General features: G+C 38.4%; 1 protein-coding gene across 1 annotated transcript in view; it reads left to right on the top strand.

Annotated features, from left to right (window-relative positions):
* MYO3B (myosin IIIB) overlaps positions 1-18,437 on the top strand; it is a 284,495-nt gene that overhangs the window by 35,019 nt on the left and 231,039 nt on the right. Inside the window, exon 7 of the mRNA XM_058190849.1 lies at positions 16,769-16,834. Within this exon, the coding sequence (XP_058046832.1) occupies positions 16,769-16,834 (66 nt within the window). The remainder of the gene's footprint in view (positions 1-16,768; positions 16,835-18,437) is intronic.

Genomic DNA, 18,437 nt, shown 5'->3' with positions numbered 1-18,437 from the left:
ACTTTACATGTTTATTGTTGTATAAGCTATGGTACAATGGTTTCTCTCAAAGTAACTGTCCAGAACAATATGTCATCTAGAGTACAAGAATGCAAAAGATTAGAAATGATGAAATTTGTTCTCCAGGATCACCTGAATTTCAGCAGGATATTAATTCAACTCCTTTAGCAAGAACGATAGTGCTATATAGTATAAATACATGTTCCAAATTTGTTTGGATCTTAACGAGAAAGTTTAATCCTTGATGATAATGTCACAAGGTGATAAATTGTGAGAAAGATGATAGATAGATATTAATACTAATACTTCTGTGTCAGAATCAGTGACATCTAGGTGAAAGGATTTGTCAGTGACATAACCATTGCTGAGGGGATGCTCAGTTGGGGGCTCCTTTCATGTCGCCCACCAAAGTGGTACCCATTTTTATACTCGTGTTCACCCACTTTCAAACCTCTGGGTTGGCAGGAGCTGGCGCATGTGATGGGAGTTCACCCCACCCTACAGCAGTGGTGGGATTCAGCCAGTTCACACCACTTCGGGAGAACCGGTTGTTAACTTTCTGAGCAGTTTGGTAAACTGGTTTTTGGAAGAAATCCTTAGGGCAGAGAACCGGTTGTTAAATTATTTGAATCCCACCACTGCCCTACAGTAGCAACAGCTCAGCGTTCTAACCTCATAGGCACAGATAGAGGGAGGGAGGGAGGGGAGAGAGAGAGAGGGAAGGAGGGAGGGAGGGAGGGAGTCTAAGACCACCCCCACCAACACTGTCAGGGCAAGCCACTAGAATATAAACTGACAGCAAACCACAGTCCTTAGTAGCACTGATGATGTTACTTAGTTTGGGTAATGAAACATCTGCAAGAAAACAAGCAAGCTCAGAGAGCACCAAGGACCCCGCCCTGAAAAACCTTACATAATCTAACAACTGAGATGTAGATTAACAAGGCCTCTTTAATCACCGTGTTAGAAAAGATTACAGATACTAAAATAATGAAACATCAGAGGGGGGAACCTGTTCTTACGTTATTTTTGTCTTATATTTTATTATTCTGTTCAACAAGTATATATACTGTGTATTTACTCTGTGTGTGTGTGTATAGACCACAAGATTGACATCTAAAGATGTAGACCACAAGATCTACGTCTAAAGACTATAATCTGACTACATTATTTTTTCAATTTTCCAGCCTGCGTCAATCACTGCAGGGTCAAAAATATTTTTGAACAGTCACTATTTCTTTCATGGTAGTATGAAACGGATGACAGATGCAGCTGACACTTAGAATCCCACCCTCTTTGCTTTCCTAATGTTCCCTGCTTCACCAATCACCAGTCATGATTGACATAGTGCTCATCTACATACCATTCAGCTAAGGATACCTTTATGCCACTGTGTAGGACTGGTCCCTGATCATATCCTCGTGCTCTTTTAATCTGAAGTACAGGTAATGACTTACTCCCTGCCCAGTTCTGAATAATCAATTCTTTATAAGTGCTCCTCCACTTTTATACTATCCTGATAGTAAATGCTATAAACACTACAATTTGTAAAGCATCTTGAACATAAAGCATGAGGCAGAAGAAGGATGCTAATGACAGTCTTGAGTGATTCATTGACTGATTATGTGTCATGAACACTTATGTGTTTAAGACCTCTAGTGACCAGTTACAATAGATAGATTTTCTCTGGGACAATTTGTCCCTAGCCTGTTCTTTCAGATCTTTCAACAGTGCATCCATCATCACTGAAACTGAGTCCATCCACCTTCCTCCTGGCTGTCCTTCTCTTTCCTTCCACTTTCCCCAAAATCAAGGCCACCTCTTCCAGAGAATCGGGTCTTTGCATAATGTGTCCGAAGTAAGATCATTTGAGTTGGGCCATTTGTGCGTCAAATGAGAAATCTGGGTTGATTTTGGAATGATCTTTAGATCTCTGTGCTGGTCCAGCTTCAGTCCCCGTCGTCTCCTGATTCGGGCGTTTTCTACAGTAATAATAATAGGACTAGTATGGATGCTGCCATGCCCCAGGAGAGTTGCCTGCTGGAGTAAATTGTAAGGCTTGGAGTAGATTTTGATAAACCAGGTTGATTCTTGATTTAGTCCACGATACTCTCACACTGAAATTATCAGTAGTAGCAGTAACCATGCTGCTAAATGCTTAGAAGGAGCCATTATTTAATCGGTGCTTCCCCGTCTACTCAAAAGACATTTTCTCTAATCCAACCATTTGCAAGTATTTCATGCATTGCATGATGTGTAGCCAGATTTCAAAGTAACAAACTGAGTAAAACTGCCTCTCTCTTTTTTTTTTTGATAACGTGGCGCTTTTCCAAAGCAGATAAGGTAAATGCTGTCTGTTGTTACCGTAACTGCTGCTTCCTAAAATGTTTAAGAGAAAGCTGAACGTGCCCATCTTTCTTATAGCCTCCCTGAATCAAAAGCAGTGAGGTCTAGGCTCCCAAGGGAAGCCCCGTATGTAAAATGGCTCTTGCCATTCATAGATTCGCAGCGTTCGTAGTTTTAAACAGGAGCTGAGTTATCTGCTGGAATTGATCTGTGAATCCATACCTGGTCCTTTTCCTGCCTTGTGTATCCTCATGCTCATTCAGCCAGCCAATTCCTACATAAATTATTACTGTTCAGAAGCCATTCTATAAATAAGTACAAGCTGCTACGATACAGTAACCACAAATTTGTTTTGCTCTAGTGAAACATGGTGTGCCGACAAGGTCAGGCCCTTGCAGCATGCGTGCAACCAAGTGGTGAAGGACACATCTAACATCCTGAGAGGTGACGTACAGGCAGCTGCTATTGCCAGCCTTAAGATAGATTGGCTCTGCATTGGCTGCTTTGTGAGATTGAGAGCCCTTACCACTAGGGGGCAGAAGGAAACAGTTCTGGGCCCCTTTCTCATGGGAAGGGGCCTCATGGCATCATAGGAGGAACCCGGTTTTAAAAGTAGAGTTAAAATTAGGTTTGATCTTTGCTGTAATGCAGTATCAGCACACTGGTATCCACAGAGTCTCATAAACCTGTAGCAGCATAAGAGGAAAACATATTCATGGCTCCCTAAATCCCAACTGTTTTGCTCTCATCGAAAATCCTAAATTAGGTCCCTTAATTGTGGTCATTTTGCCTGGTGTCCTTCTTTCACAGAATTAATCTGAATGGGGCAGAATGGGTTTTTCTGGAGCCAGTTGCTTATGTCTTTCTTTAAATATGGTGGTAAGCATACATTATTAACATATGCTTCAGGGACAGTATTATTCAGTTATGTCCCATTACTCTCCTATTCCTCCCCTTGCTCCAACATTTTCTTTGATATCAATGGATGCAGGTATTGCAGGTTTATCATTTTTTCATTCTACTCTTTCAGTTCCTTGAAATAAATTGCTAGGATTATAAAATTATGAGAGGGTGGGGTGAAACCTAGATGATCAGGGAAATAAATAGTTCTGTACATTTGGGAAGCACAGCTTATATCTCATCCTTACTATCTCATTTATATCTCATCTTTACTAATGATAGTTGAAAGATTATGAATGGCTTATTAGCTAAGCTCAGCCTAGATAGATTTCTGCTCTTCTAAACCATTTGGGGAAAAGCCTTCCAATAGAGAGGGGAAATAAAACATCATCATTAAAGGAAGTGCTTTGTTGCCTTGGAAACAATGTGAGAACAGTGACATCAGCAGCAATTATGTGTAATTTTTAGCTTTAGTTTATCACCATGGTAACCAAAGCAAGTTCTTCTACTTGAAAATATTCCAGAATGCCTTAGATAGAAGGGAAGAAGGCAAGAAGCGTACAGCTAAAGAAGATGCTTTTATGACATTCTTTTAAGTTGATTCATTGCTTAATTACTCCGAGCAGAAACTTGACGGCTGGCTTATGTGAACTGGCTGTCCCAAAAACAGGGTGAATGCGATCTGGCAGTTTTTATATGTGACATTTGATCTCTGACAGTTCATTCAAGCAGGCATACTTTCATCAATTGACTTTGCAATAGCAAACATGCGTGCATGCACTGTTTTCACTTCTGCAAGGAAGTCTTATGCCTAGTAAATTGAAAGACTGGTGGTCATCCAGCAATTCTGAATAAAGGAGAGTTTTGTTTGTGGGCTCCAGTGGAGAAGAAGCTAAATGCAGGATGGTCACATGAGGACTTGACTTGAGCTAACTCTCTTATATGTACTCAGAAATGTGGAAGCCACTATGGCATGTTTCCTCTTGATGCTCTTTTGATTACATTGGCAAGTGCAGATCAGATGAGATAATACCAAGCCTGGATGTTAAACCTATCCAGTTTATTTTGTTTAGTTTTTTCCTCTGAAAAGTATTCTATCTAATACAATAGAATTAATCTAATTAAATTCTATCTAAGGGAATGGATACTATTCTATCGAATACACACTGCAGAATGTATGTCCTGTATATACAGATAGTCCTCGACTTATGACTATAATGGAACCCAAAATTTCTGTTACTAAGTAAGACAGTTGCTAAGTGAATTTTGCCTCATTTTATGACCTTTCTTGCCACAGTTGTTAAGTGAGTCACTGCAGTTGTTATTAACTTAATAGGGTTGTTAAGTGAATCATGTTTCCCTGTTGACTTTGCTTGTCGGAAGGTCGCAAAAGGTGATCACATGACCCCGGGACACTGCAAAATATGGGTCAGTTTTGATCTAAATCTTGATCATGTGTCCATGGGTATGTTGCAATGGTCATAAATGTGAAAAATGGACATAAGTCACTTTTTCAGGGCTGTCGTAACTACGAATGGTCACTAAATGAACTGTTGTAAGTTGAGGACTACCTGTACTTACACACAAACACACACACACACACACACTGGATTTTTCTTACCTGAATGTTTTGCACACACAGACACAGGCACACACAACCCTTATAAGAAAAGTGTGAATATTGGCATTTAACTTTTTCCATAGTTCTTGATTTGAGGAACTGTAAATCAAGTGAATTTGCATGAAAAAGTCAAAGGAATTAATTGCTTGTTGTTAGGAGGTGTACATCTTACAAACATTGTCTCTGATGTGACTATTTTCTATGTGCGACTGAAATAGAATGTTGTTCCTAGTTGGTAATTTATCACACTTGAAGGTGCCATTTTACCTAATTATACAGCAGAATAGTCTAAATGCTAAATTTCATTGCCAGGTAACATGCACACCAATAATTATAATAATGGGATATAAAAGCAATATATTAATTTATAATGAATAAATGTATAACTGAGAAATTCTTCGCGCTGATTTCTGGCTGCCCCAGAGAGTTTTAATTTTAGTTGCTTCAGTAGCTCCATGAAGAAAGCAGAATGCTACCCTACACAGGAAAGCATAAAGTTAAAATAGGTTAAATGTGTATTATGAAGCTTGACCATGGAGAACCAAATTGTGTTTATTCACCTGGTTCTTGAATTATTTGTACAGTGCACTTTTCCTCCTACCTTGATTGAAAATAGCTAATAACAAAAACTAATCATGGAAAGAAAATAACTTGTAAGATTCAGCATAAGGCTAATAAAACCTTGTAAGCTGCCAGATTCTTTAATTCTGTAGCTCATGAATTCATTAAAAAGATTGACGTTGATCTCGAACCAAGTATTTGAATAGTTTTTCAATCCCGTAGTGAGCTGTTTTATATTGTATTTTAGGGGACTCATGTTTCACTTGGAACTAATGTACTCTTGTTTACTTGCACATATGTTTCACTTGGAAGTAAATCCAATGTAATTTGCTCTTAATACAGTTATTTATGATTGTCCCACCATCAGCCTAGATACTTTAACTACATTGCTTGATGTTTTACATATTGCTGTGTGGACTATCAAAATGTGCTATCCTAATAACCTTTTCTAATGAAAAAGGGAACTTGTTTTCTAAACGTTACTTATAAAAAAATGAACTTGTGCTACTTTGTTAGTGCTTAGTGCTTTTTTCTTTTTGAAAATGAATTCATAAAGTGATTTATCAATTGCTTTGTCTTCAAAAGCAGAATGGGTCCTGCAAAATTGTGCAACTGAAATACGGCTTGGAATAGTTTCCTGCTTATCTGTGTGGAACCTGCCAAAGTCTGTCAGTTTAGGAAACTTGTGTAAACATTCCTAATAATTATTTAAAAAACAACAACCCTGTCCTGTATTTTTACTCTCTCTTTCTCCTATTTTGCCCCTATTTTTCTTGTTCCAACTTCTGCTGCTGGAAATATTCTCACTTGTCTATCCAAAAAAGTTTTTTAAGACAAACAAGTGTTTGAAGTCTGACTAAGGAGTGTGTGTGTGTGTGTGTGTGTGTTTGTATGTGTGTTTGTAAGAGAGAGTATGTGTGTGTGTGTGTAAATCATTTATGTCACGAGGGGGGATACTACAAATTTATAATTTGAGTAGTTTGTTAAATAAAAAATAATAATTACTTTTCATTTTAAAGAAATGAAACATATGCTATTTTTCCCTTGAATCAGGACTATTAATATTTCCCAGAGGACTCTCTTAGGTAATGGATTTGTCTTTTAAGCATGAGTATGGAACCTGAATACTTATTCTGGATATAAATTTGTTCAAATATATATTTGTTAAATAAATGGGATTTATGTATAAACCATTTTCTCAGGTACACTGATTTCAGTATATAGTGAAAGCATCTTTGAATGCCATCTTTAAAGGCTTACTTTAAAAAAAAGTTAAAGTTTTTAAATAGCTATACATATTGATAGATCAGCTATTTTTATTTTAAACCTTTCACTTGGAGATAATTGATTTTCTTTGAGATTAGATGAATCACGGTAAATCATTTTCCTATCTCTATAAAACACTGAAAATTATCCAGCTGTTATGCTGTGGGAAGTGATGGCTATTTACTGTTGGCCAACGAAGAGAAGGAGAAGGTGATGCATATATACTAGCTTTTACTTGTTTTTTCCAACTTTGAAACCAAGGGACCCTCGGGGTGCATATAACCAAGAATTGCAGAATGAAATGAAGCAAGTATCAATTTTCCAGTGGTGTGACCTGTAAGGCTGTGACTATGCACCTGAAAAGTGGGGAGGGGTTGAAAGTTTTTCATTGATTATGATACTTCAGTACAAGATCAGGTCAGAATCCTAACAAATATCATAAAGCAGGTAATCTTGTGGACTCCCAGAATTGGGAGTTGAAGTCCATAAGTCTTAAAGTGACCAAGGTTGGAGACCCCTGATCTAAATTGTGCACTGTGGTTTAAAAATGAAACCTGGCACACTTATACTAAACATTTTAATATGGATTTTACTAATCTCTGAGGGTTACACTAATGTTTCATTCTGTCCTTTAAATTGTGAAGCAGAACAGAATATCCTAATTGCATGTGACAAATATTTCTGAATGTGAACTTTTGTCTTAAGAGAAGAGAAAATTATGGTAGGCTTGAAGCAGTTACATGATTTTATGTAAAAGTACAATTTATACAATCTTACTTAGCGAGGGCATTTAGCAGTAAAGAAATAGGATCCAGAATGTTTTGTACCATCACTAAATGTTTCTTAAACTTCTATTCATTCCCATTTAAAAAAAATTATAGAGGACCCCAAAAGAGCTTTTGATTATATGGGTTATATTTATCAATATTTACCATATTAAAAATTAAAACTTACAGATTCCTAGAATATTTATTGAACCATGTAAAAAGATATTAGTATAAATATTTTTCGTGATTCTATCATTTTTAACAAAAATAATATTGAGAAGAGGGATATTGTTTTAAATTTTTGCAAATATCTTCAGTAACAGGTAAATAATGTTGATTTTGTGGATCCCTGCGAGGGTCTTGGATGGCACTTTAAGAAACATTGTACAATAGCATTACTTCTAGTTCAGTGCTGCTCAATGTATTGTCATTGTTCAAGTAATAGCCAAAATAATAAAGAGCTGTGGTGCACATTCTCAGTTGTGAGTCATGCAACCACAAATGATGTGCAAATTGGAGAAGGGACTAACTATAAACTATTTAGGGAGCTGCTGGAGGAAATAGTAATTCAGGGAGAGTAGGTAGTGTTAGTGCATGTTTGATCAAATAATTCTAATTCTAAGATAATATAAGAGAGTCCATGGAATAAACTTCATGGACATTGTAAGAGGAGAGCCATTTAAGGCTTATGTGCACACTAGAACAACTAGACACAAGAACAGTTTTTCCCCGAAGGCCATCACTCTGCTAAACAAATAATTCCATCAACACTGTCAAACTATTTACTGAATCTGCACTAATATTAATTTTCTCATAGTTCCCATCACCAATCTCTTTCCACTTATGACTGTATGACTGTAACTTGTTGCTGGCAATCCTTAAGATTTATATTGATATACTGACCATCAATTGTGTTGTAAATGTTGTACCTTGATGAACATATCCTTTCTTTTATGTACACTGAGAGCATATGCACCAAGACAAATTCCTTGTGTGTCCAATCACACTTGGCCAATAAAAATTCTATTCTATTCTATTCTATTCTATTCTATTCTATTCTATTCTATTCTATTCTATTCTATTCTATTCTAAAATGAGGAGAAGGTTGGTGGCACATTTATTTTATTTATTTATTTTGTCACACAGTATATATAAGCATAAGTATGTAATGACTATATTAATTGGATATAACGAAAGGAAACAATAGGACAGGAACGGTAGGCACGCTTGTGCTCTTATGCACACCCCTTACAGACCTCTTAGGAATGGGGGGAGGTCAATAGTAGACAGTTTTTGGTTGAAGCTTTGGGGATTTTGGGAAGAGACCACAGAGTCAGGTAGTATATTCCAAGTATTAACAACTCTATTAACAACAACATTTTAATAAAGGGCATAAGCTTTCATGAGTAGCAGCTCACTTCAGCAGATACACAGAATACAGGTAGTCCTTGACTAACAATAGTTTGTTTAGAGACTATTCAAAGTTACAACAGCACTGAAAAAAGTGACCATTTTTCACACTTACAACCATAGCAGCATCTCATGGTCATGTAATCCAAATCCAAATGCTTGGCAACCGATTCATATTTATGACTGTTGCAGTGTCCCAGGGTCACGTGAACACCTTTTACGAACTTCTGTCAAACAAAATCAATGGGGACGCGAGATTTGCTTAACATCCATGTTACTAACTGAACAAATGCAGTGATTCATTTAACAACTGTGGCAAGAAAGGTCATAAAATGCGGCAAACCTCACTTAATAATTGATTCACTTAGCAACAGAAACGTTGGGCTCAATTGCGGTCGTAAGCTGAGAACTACCTGTATCTAGAATGCTGTACCGTTTAAATTAGGGGAAGGCAAAATAGGGAAGGGAGAGGAAAACAGATTGGTTGTGCTTATGCAGGTAACACATGAGAGGGATTACTAGTACTTATCAATTAAGAACTGTAATGTAATAAAAACTCATAGGGTTTGTTGAAAGCTTCTGAGATTGCCTGAAATCTTTTGATATATGTGGGTACAGGAACCTCTTGCTGAATGGTGGAGTTAAACTCCCATTTTTCTAAAACAGTCACTCTGAAATCTGCTATAGCAGCGATGGCTAATCTTTTCCAGATCGAGTACCCAAAGCATGCGTGCAAATGCACACGCACCTGACCCCCCAAAATGCAACGTAAGCACAGCCCCTGTGCATGCGCCCCACCCCCGTGCATACGCGCACGCTCTGTGCATGCACCCCGGCCCCCTGCGCATGTGCGCACGCTCCCTCGCATACATCCTGCGCATGCACAGCCGAGACCCAAAGACCAGCAGTCCAGTGAGAGGCGCATGCGCATGTGCAGTGCAGCTGAACTGTGGTGATGGCTTGTGTGCCATCAGAGAGGGCGCTGCGGGCCACCTCTGGCACGCGTGCCATAGGTTCGCCATCATGGTGCTATAGAGTCTTCTGGGAGGCTGAAATGCTCTAATATAGGGGTCCACAATCCCTGGCCATGGACTGGCACTGGGCCGCATAAACAAGCGAAGCCCCATCCGTGGGATGCAGGTAGCATGTGAAACCACAACCCCTCCGGTCCATGGAAAAACCTCTTTCCATGAAACTGGTTCCTAGTGTCCAAAAGGCTGGAGGTTGCTGCTCTAATACTACTTTATCCTTGTTCTGAGTTCTGATGTCAGATATATGTCCACTAATATATTCCTAGTTCTTCCCATTTGTCCTACATAGAATCCAGAGAGGCATTGCTGAAGATGATGGCATACATCACATTAGAGGAAGAGCATGTGAAGGCACATCTGATCTTTTGTATGTGATGATCAGGGTCTGTGGTGTAGATGTGGGAGCAAAGATTTCTAGGTTGCATTGTTCCATTGTTTCTTGTGAGAATCTGTGTCTCAGAAGATCTCAACAAATAAAATAGGTTTTTAAAATTTCACAATTGTTTCTCAATAAGGTTCTGATAATCTATCTCAAATGTAATCTGCATCTGTATAAGCAACCTGAATTCCCCTCCTTTCACTCCCACCTCAGTAAAAAAAAATTGATTTCATTCCTGAGAAAAGCAATCATTTGATATCTAATAATCCTGATTCTATTGCCTCTTACCTTTGAACAGCGCTGGAGATAAGATTATGGATAGCATACCCCAGTAACCCAACAATTATTTGTTACTCATTAGCCATCAGGAGTTAAAACAACACTTGTGTGTAAGCATTGAGATGAGCATTCTGGGCATGAAAGCCCTTGTGTCCAGTAGTGGGTTTCAATTTAGTTTGCTATTGGTTTGCTCATGTGTGCGCTCACTCTCACGTGCAACGCTTCGGTGCAAAAGCATCAGGGTGGGCGGAGCCTCCCACTGCCGCTACCGGTTCGCCTGATCCGGAGTGAACCGGTAGCAACCCACCCTGATTGTGTCATCATATACATGCAGCCTTCCTTTTTCCTTTATGTTTAAAGATGCATTATTTAACATTAAAAATAAAATATAAATCCTTACATTTTAGCAAAATATATTTTAAAATCCAGTAATTGTTGATATTTGAAACATCTTTAATGATTTTATTCCAAAATCATGCCTCCAGGTTTACAGCAAACCTCTCCCTGGCTCTTCTGCTTACTTAAATCAGTTGCTGGTTGGATCAGTTTCCAGTAGCAGGTGTTGATACTCAATGCAGTTAATTTTCTCCCTTTGGAAACATTATGGGTTTTCTCCAATAATGGATCTCTGCATTTAGAAGTCTGGCTTCTTTGTTTGGCCTTTTATCTCAACAATTGATGTTTCTGTATTAATGAAATCATGTTTTTATCTATCCAACCTTTTAAGACATTTGGAAAACTGTTCAGTGCAATGATTCTCATCACCGCATTTGCAAACTATTTACTGTGACCTGTAATTAGGCACATAGCTTAATGTAAAGGACAAATGGTGTCCAATGAACTGTAGAACTAGCCTTGATGGTAGAAAGAATGATCCATTTGGTCCTCCCAGCTGTGTCTTTGGAAACCAGCTCAATGACAGAAAATAGGTAAAATTTAATAGATTAAAATATTTCTGGTTCATTATACCCAAAGTTCCCTTTTCTTTTCTTCCTTTTGAGGAAAAAAGTGGAAGCTTGAGTATCTATGGATAACTTAAGTTTTTAAAAAATATATTTGCATACCACCATTCATAGTCATATATAGTATATAATATTAAACCTAGCTAGTGACAGGATACTATGTGGATGGTGGCCCTGATTTCATACTTGAAACAACATTATAATAATTGTAATATTATTTAGGACCTAAAGCTTTAGTACAAATATTAAAAAAGCACAATTAATTGTATTAAACCAGAAGAGAGTAGTTTGGTGAAATGTAATCATACAAAACTACAAGCATTCAGAAGTGACATACTAGGTCAATAGCACTTATATCTGTTTCCTATATTTATTCAATACTCGCAATAAAATTAATTGCCATTGCTGTTAGTTCTGTAGGATTTAATTTATTTTACACGGGGGCGGCGGGGGGGAGTGCATGACAGGTGAGAAACTTTCTTAAGAAAAATATTTAGCATTGCCATGGTGCAGAACGGAAAGGGCTTGGGAGAGGCAAAGAAAAAAGCAAATTCAAGCCTTAATTGTTCAGTTTCAAAGATCAAGATTAGTATTACCATATGTATTTCAGTTAGAGACAGGTATGGTTTCCGTACGTACCAGAGCCTGGTTCTACCTCCTTAATTTCTGGTTGAAATTAATTTTTTTTCCCTCCTGTGGGTCTGGCTCCACTGGTTCTCAGAGGCCATTATAAATCAACTTGGTTAACAAAAGGGAATGGAAAACTCCAATCCTCAGGACTGTCTTTTGGAAAAGCCACTTTCCATTAGGGTTTGAAAATGCCAGGAGTCAATTTAAACAACATATCCCAGTTTACTGATTTTTAAAATTAGTTTAAGCTTTGGTATCTAATCCAGAGAATAGCTAGAAGAGATAAGAATGCCTTCTTAAATGAACAGTGCAAAGAAATAGAAGAAAACAATAGAATAGGAAGGACCAGAGATCTCTTCAAGAAAATTGGAGATATAAAGGGAACGTTTCATGCAAAGATGGGCATGATAAAGGACCAGAATGGCAGGGACCTAACAGAGGCAGAAGAGATTAAGAAGAGTTGGCAAAATTACACAGAAGAACTATACAAGAATGAGCTTAATATCCCTGAGAACCATGATGGGGTGGTCACTGACCTTGAGCCAGACATCCTAGAATGTGAAATCAAATGGGCCTTAGGAAATCTGAGCAACAACAAAGCTAGTGGAGGAGACAGTATTCCAGCTGAGCTATTCAAAATCTTAAAAAACGACGCAGTAAAAGTGCTACACCCAATTTGCCAGCAAATTTGGAAAACTCAGCAATGGCCACAGGATTGGAAAAGGTCAGTTTACATTCCAATTCCAAAGAAAGGCAATGCCAAAGAATGTTCAAACTATCGCACCATTGCACTCATTTCACATGCTAATAAGGTTATGCTTAAAATCCTACAAGCTAGGCTCCAGCAGTATGTGGATCGAGAACTACCAGAAGTACAGGCAGGATTTCGTAAAGGCAGAGGAACTAGAGATCAAATTGCCAACATACGCTGGATCATGGAGAAAGCTAGGGAGTTCCAGAAAAACATCTACTTCTGCTTCATTGACTATGCTAAAGCCTTTGATTGTGTGGATCACAACAAATTGTGGCAAGTTCTTAAAGAGATGGGAGTACCAGACCATCTTATTTATTTCTTGAGAAACCTGTATGCGGGTCAAGAAACAACAGTGAGAACTGGACAGGGAACCACTGATTGGTTCAAAATTGGGAAAGGAGTCCGGCAAGACTGTATACTATCATCCTGTCTATTTAACTTATATGCAGAACACATCATGAGAAAGGCGGGGCTAGATGAATCAAAAATTGGAATTAAGATTGCTGGGAGAAATATCAACAACCTCAGATACGCAGATGATACCACTCTAATGGCAGAAAGCGAAGAGGAACTAAAGAGTCTCTTGATGCGGGTGAAGGAAGAGAGTGCAAAAGTTGGCTTGAAACTCAACATTAAGAAAACTAAAATTATGGAATCCGGCCTTCTCAATTCCTGGCAGATAGATGGGGAAGAAATGGAGGTAGGGACAGATTTTATTTTCCTGGGCTCCAAGATCATCGCAAATGAGGATTGCAGCCACGAAATTAAAAGACACTTGCTCCTGGGGAGGAAAGCTATGGCAAATCTAGACAGCGTACTAAAAACCCTGCCAACAAAAGTGCATATAGTCAAGTCTATGGTTTTCCCAGTTGCAATGTATGGCTGTGAAGGTTGGACCATAAGACAGACTGAGCGCCAAAGAATTGAGGCCTTTGAACTCTGGTGCTGGAGAAGACTCCTGCGAGTCCCTTGGACTGCAAGGCGAACAAATAAGTAAGTCCTAGAGGAGATCAACCCTGACTGCTCTTTAGAAGGCCAGATCCTGAAGATAAAACTGAAATACTTTGGCCACCTAATGAGAAAGAAGGACTCACTGGAGAAGAGCCTAATGCTGGGAAAGATTGAGGGCAAAAGAAGAAAGGGGCGACAGAGAATGAGGTGGCTGGATGGAGTCACTGAAGCAGTAGGCATGAGTTTAAATGGACTCCAGAGGATGGTAGAGGATAGGAAGGCCTGGAGGAACGTTGTCCATGGGGTCACGATGGATCGGACACGACTTCGCAACTAACAACAATAACAATAACCTATAGTTTGTGGATTCTTCCTAATGTGCATGGGCCATTGTCTTATCTCTCTTCAATTGTAACTCTGAAATTTCATTGGGCTTTTGCCTTGACCAGACTTGATGTACTACCCTCTACAGTTCTGGGGACAAAAAAACAAACAAAAAAACAACAGGCCTTTTTTCAGCAGTATTTTTGTATATGTCAGTGGTAGGTTGCCCCCGGTTCGGACTGGTTCTATAGAACCGGTAGCAAAACCGGTGGGAGGCTCCACCCACTGACCCAAACGTCATTAAAAGTGATCTGCGCATGCACAAAAGCAGGTGGGCACAATGCGAACCAGTAGAAAAAGTAAGTAGAACCCACCCCTGGTATATGTGTAGATGGCTCTGTGGACTCCCTAACCCAGATGTTCTTTTGTTGCTCTCTGTAGGGAATCAATACAAAAATATCAATATAGTTGCATGATATCCTCCCCAAAAACAATATTTATGTAAATATTTATTGTTCATAGTAAATACGTGGAGATTTAGGACTGAAAAAGAAATACTCAGATCTCAGCAACAAAAGTTTAGATGGCCACCAGATGGCAGCAAAGCATTAGACTGTTTCCTCTGCCTTTGCTGCCATCTAATGGTAATCCAAAATTTGCAGACCAGATTTTGTAATCCCAATTAAAAGTAGGGGATTTCTGTCATCAGTTGTGAAAACTATCAAGTTAAGTGATAGGTGTCCCTAAAAACATGCTGCAACTTTAAGAAATTAAATTGTTAAAAGCTAAGTGACTCTTAAAGAACTGACTCCATTTTTGTAAGCCTGAATAAATCGGGCTACGTTAATTAATAACAGCATGTAGCTGTGTTCATGCAAAGCCTGGCACATGAAGCAAGATGGGGGGAAAACTCTCCTGGTTGTACATGGAACCTATCAGCTATATTTGGGGCATAGACTTGGAGCTCTTCCAGAACACCACTAGACTGTGAGTATATAAGTCTAACATTGTTTCTGAAGATTGTTAGAGTTGTGCTCTAGCTGACAGGCTCTCTGTGTATAGATGCTCGGTTATGGTGGCCAATGCACCTATTTAAAATAATCTTATTCTGCTCCACTATACATTAATGGAGCAGAACACTATGTACACTATACATTAACAAGAACAATTGCTGTTTTTCCCAATTGTAATATTTGGGAGACAAATCCAAAGAGTATTTTTTTAAAAAAAAATTAACATCAAAACTCTTAAGGACAACACACTCTTTGGCATTGTTCCTAAGGCAGATTAGAATTTGGCTGCTGGTGCAGGGCAATTTGTATTGACATACTTTTCTGTGGATTTAGGAATGAAGGATGACACATTAGCATAACCATGAGGAGTGAGTCCAATGTAACTCCGCAGGTTAAGCTACTCTGATTGCTTACCAAGAAAGAAAGCTATAGGTCTATAGAGGATTTCTATTGGGGGTGGGCATTGCAGTTTTATTCCCACCAAGGATCATATGGCCAAAAGAACCAATGGACTTTTGCTCATATAAAGTTTCTGATTGTCTCCTGAAGACTTTGTTAGTATGCTTAGTTAGTTGCTTTCCTAACCAATTATTGGACTTGTACAGACTTCTTTTTAAAGCAGATGCAAGTAGCTATTGCCTCAATTCATCTTCGCAGATGGGATTTGTATATCTTGCATCTGAGGCTCTGATGCAGGTGGTGATAGAACCTATTTAATGGAACATGAGCCTAAGCATTAATGTCACTGAATATAACCCATCACATCGCTTCCTAATAGTAAATGTGATAAATGATGCATATCCGGCAAGTATTTTGGATTTTCCCTGCTCATTTTGAACCAGTATTGTATGAAAAGAGAAAAGTAATAATACATTTGGCTCAGATAACATGACAATCTGCAGAAAATGAGATAGCAGAAATGGTTTTCAGATAGATGCAGATGAAAGTGAGCCATTCATTATAGAGCTATTATTTCTTAGCCGTGTTTTACTCAGTTTTCAACACATGCACACAACCCAGGCAGAGGCATAGGGGAAAAATTGAAAAAGCAGCTGTTTTTTTTTTCATTTCCATTGTTCTAATCTATTAGGCACATATAACATTATTGTTGTTGTTATTTATATTATTTTTAATAAGTACACACACTCAGAACTCAATGTGAGATGTACATAGCAGACTTTTCTGTGAGAAGAGTAGCTCTGAAAGTGTCTTAGAGATATTTATGGCTAGTTACATTTTTCAGTTTGTCATGATCAGCTAGAAGAAACATTTGCCTATAGAAATGGTATAGGAACACTTTTTTCGTCAGAATAAGTAAATATTTGGGGCCCAGTTGTTCAGCTACAATCCTGAACCCTTGTCTAAATTTCTTTAAACTGTTTGAAAAAACATGGGTGGCCAAGACAAACAATTTCATTTATCAGATAATAAATAGGAATGATCCATGGATATCTTCCATATTGAAAACATTGTGGAAACAATTTCTTCTGGATAACATTGACAACAGATGTTAGTGTTGAACAATTGGTTTGATTCTTTCAGCTGTTTATACAAAGTGCCTGCATATTTTTCAGGAATCCCCCGCCAACGCTGTTCCAACCAGAAAATTGGTCGAGAGGATTCAACCACTTCATTTCTCAGTAAGTAATATTTTGTGTATGTGTGTGTGTTGAAAGGCTTATTTTTAAAGGCATAGTGAACTTGTCTGTGGAAAACTTTGGAAATGAACATACATGTAGGGAACAAAAGCCATTTTTTTCATTTTATATTACGTTTGAAAAAAGTATTTTGACTATTGATAGGTACAGATCTTAACTATTGTTATTCGTATTTATTTGATAGCTTATTTACTTTATTGAAAATTTTATTTATATCTGACCTTTGATTCGGGAATTCAGGGTGAAAATACAGAATTACTTCTTTCCTTTTTTCCCCTTATAGCAGTGGTTCTCAACCTTTATAGTGCTGCGACCCCTTTAATACAATCCCCACGATGTGGGGACCCCTTTAATACAATTCCCCACGATGTGGCGACCCCAACCATAAAATTATTTTCATTTTGAATTTATCGCGCCTGAAGCCGTATTGGCTAGCGATCTGAACTGCTTGCAATTGCCTTGAGGATGGAGGCATTAAAGTGGAGATTCCTCCTCTATTAAGTTTATCGCGCCTGAAGCCAGATTAGGCTAGCAATTGGGAGTGATTGCAGCTGGCTTGAGAGGGAGACATCAGAGCAAAGATTTTTCTCTTTTTTAATTCATCGCGCCTGAAGCCGAATTCGGCTAGTGATTTGAAGAGCCTGCAGCTGGCTTGTGGAGTCAACCATTGGAGCGCGATTCTTCGATTCGCAAGTATACTTCCCATATTTCCAATAGTCTTAGCCGACCCCTGGCAAATCGTCATTCGACCCCCAACGGGGTCCCGACCCACAGGTTGAGAACCACTGCCTTATAGCAACAACCTTAATAAGTGGGGTTGAGTTGAGAGAGATTAACTAGGCCAACATCTCATTTGGGGAGTTTCTGTGGATGAAGGTTTGATTTTCTTGTCTTTTTCTGCATCTAATTCATGATCTCAATTATTATATCGCATTCCCTCTTACCTTCCCACCAAATGGAATCACCCACAGTAATGCTGCTTTGCTAAATTACAAACAAGGTGTATAGATCTCTTGAGAGGAATAGTTCAACTAATGATTGAAACTTTATCACCAAAAATGCAGTTTGCCAGCTTCACACAAGCACCTTAAAATCTGCTTGCTGCATACCTGTGTTTCCTTCAGGTGATTCTTAGAGACATGGATGAGAGTGATTCTCTAAATACATTTAGTGAGTTTTACATTGGCATCAGGGTTTTGATTCCAGCTCATATTTTTGTCACTAGAATGTGCTGAATGAATTAGATTGGGAAGAGGCATTATCTTATAATTTTTCAGTGATGTGAATAAATATTAACTTATATTGCTAAATGTCTGTGGAGATTCTCAGTCATCCAGGTCATGGTTGTCCCAAAGGTGCTTTTTCAAGAGGCAACTGGACTTTCTGGTTTTTCTTTGAAGACGTTTCGCTTCTCATCCAAGAAGCTTCTTCCAGCTCTTCTTCAGCTCTAAACATCAAGTAACAGACTGGGTTCATACAAATTATTAGTTGGTTGATTGAACAGGTCATAATGCCTGGTTTACATACAACCATATAAGATAAACCATGGATTGAAAACCATAGTGACTGAGTTCATATTCAATCT

This window comes from Ahaetulla prasina, chromosome 1, assembly GCF_028640845.1.
Source record: "Ahaetulla prasina isolate Xishuangbanna chromosome 1, ASM2864084v1, whole genome shotgun sequence".
NCBI classification, from domain to species: domain Eukaryota; kingdom Metazoa; phylum Chordata; class Lepidosauria; order Squamata; family Colubridae; genus Ahaetulla; species Ahaetulla prasina.
Note: the sequence above shows the minus strand (reverse complement) of the source record. Positions and strands in the feature narration are given on the sequence as shown.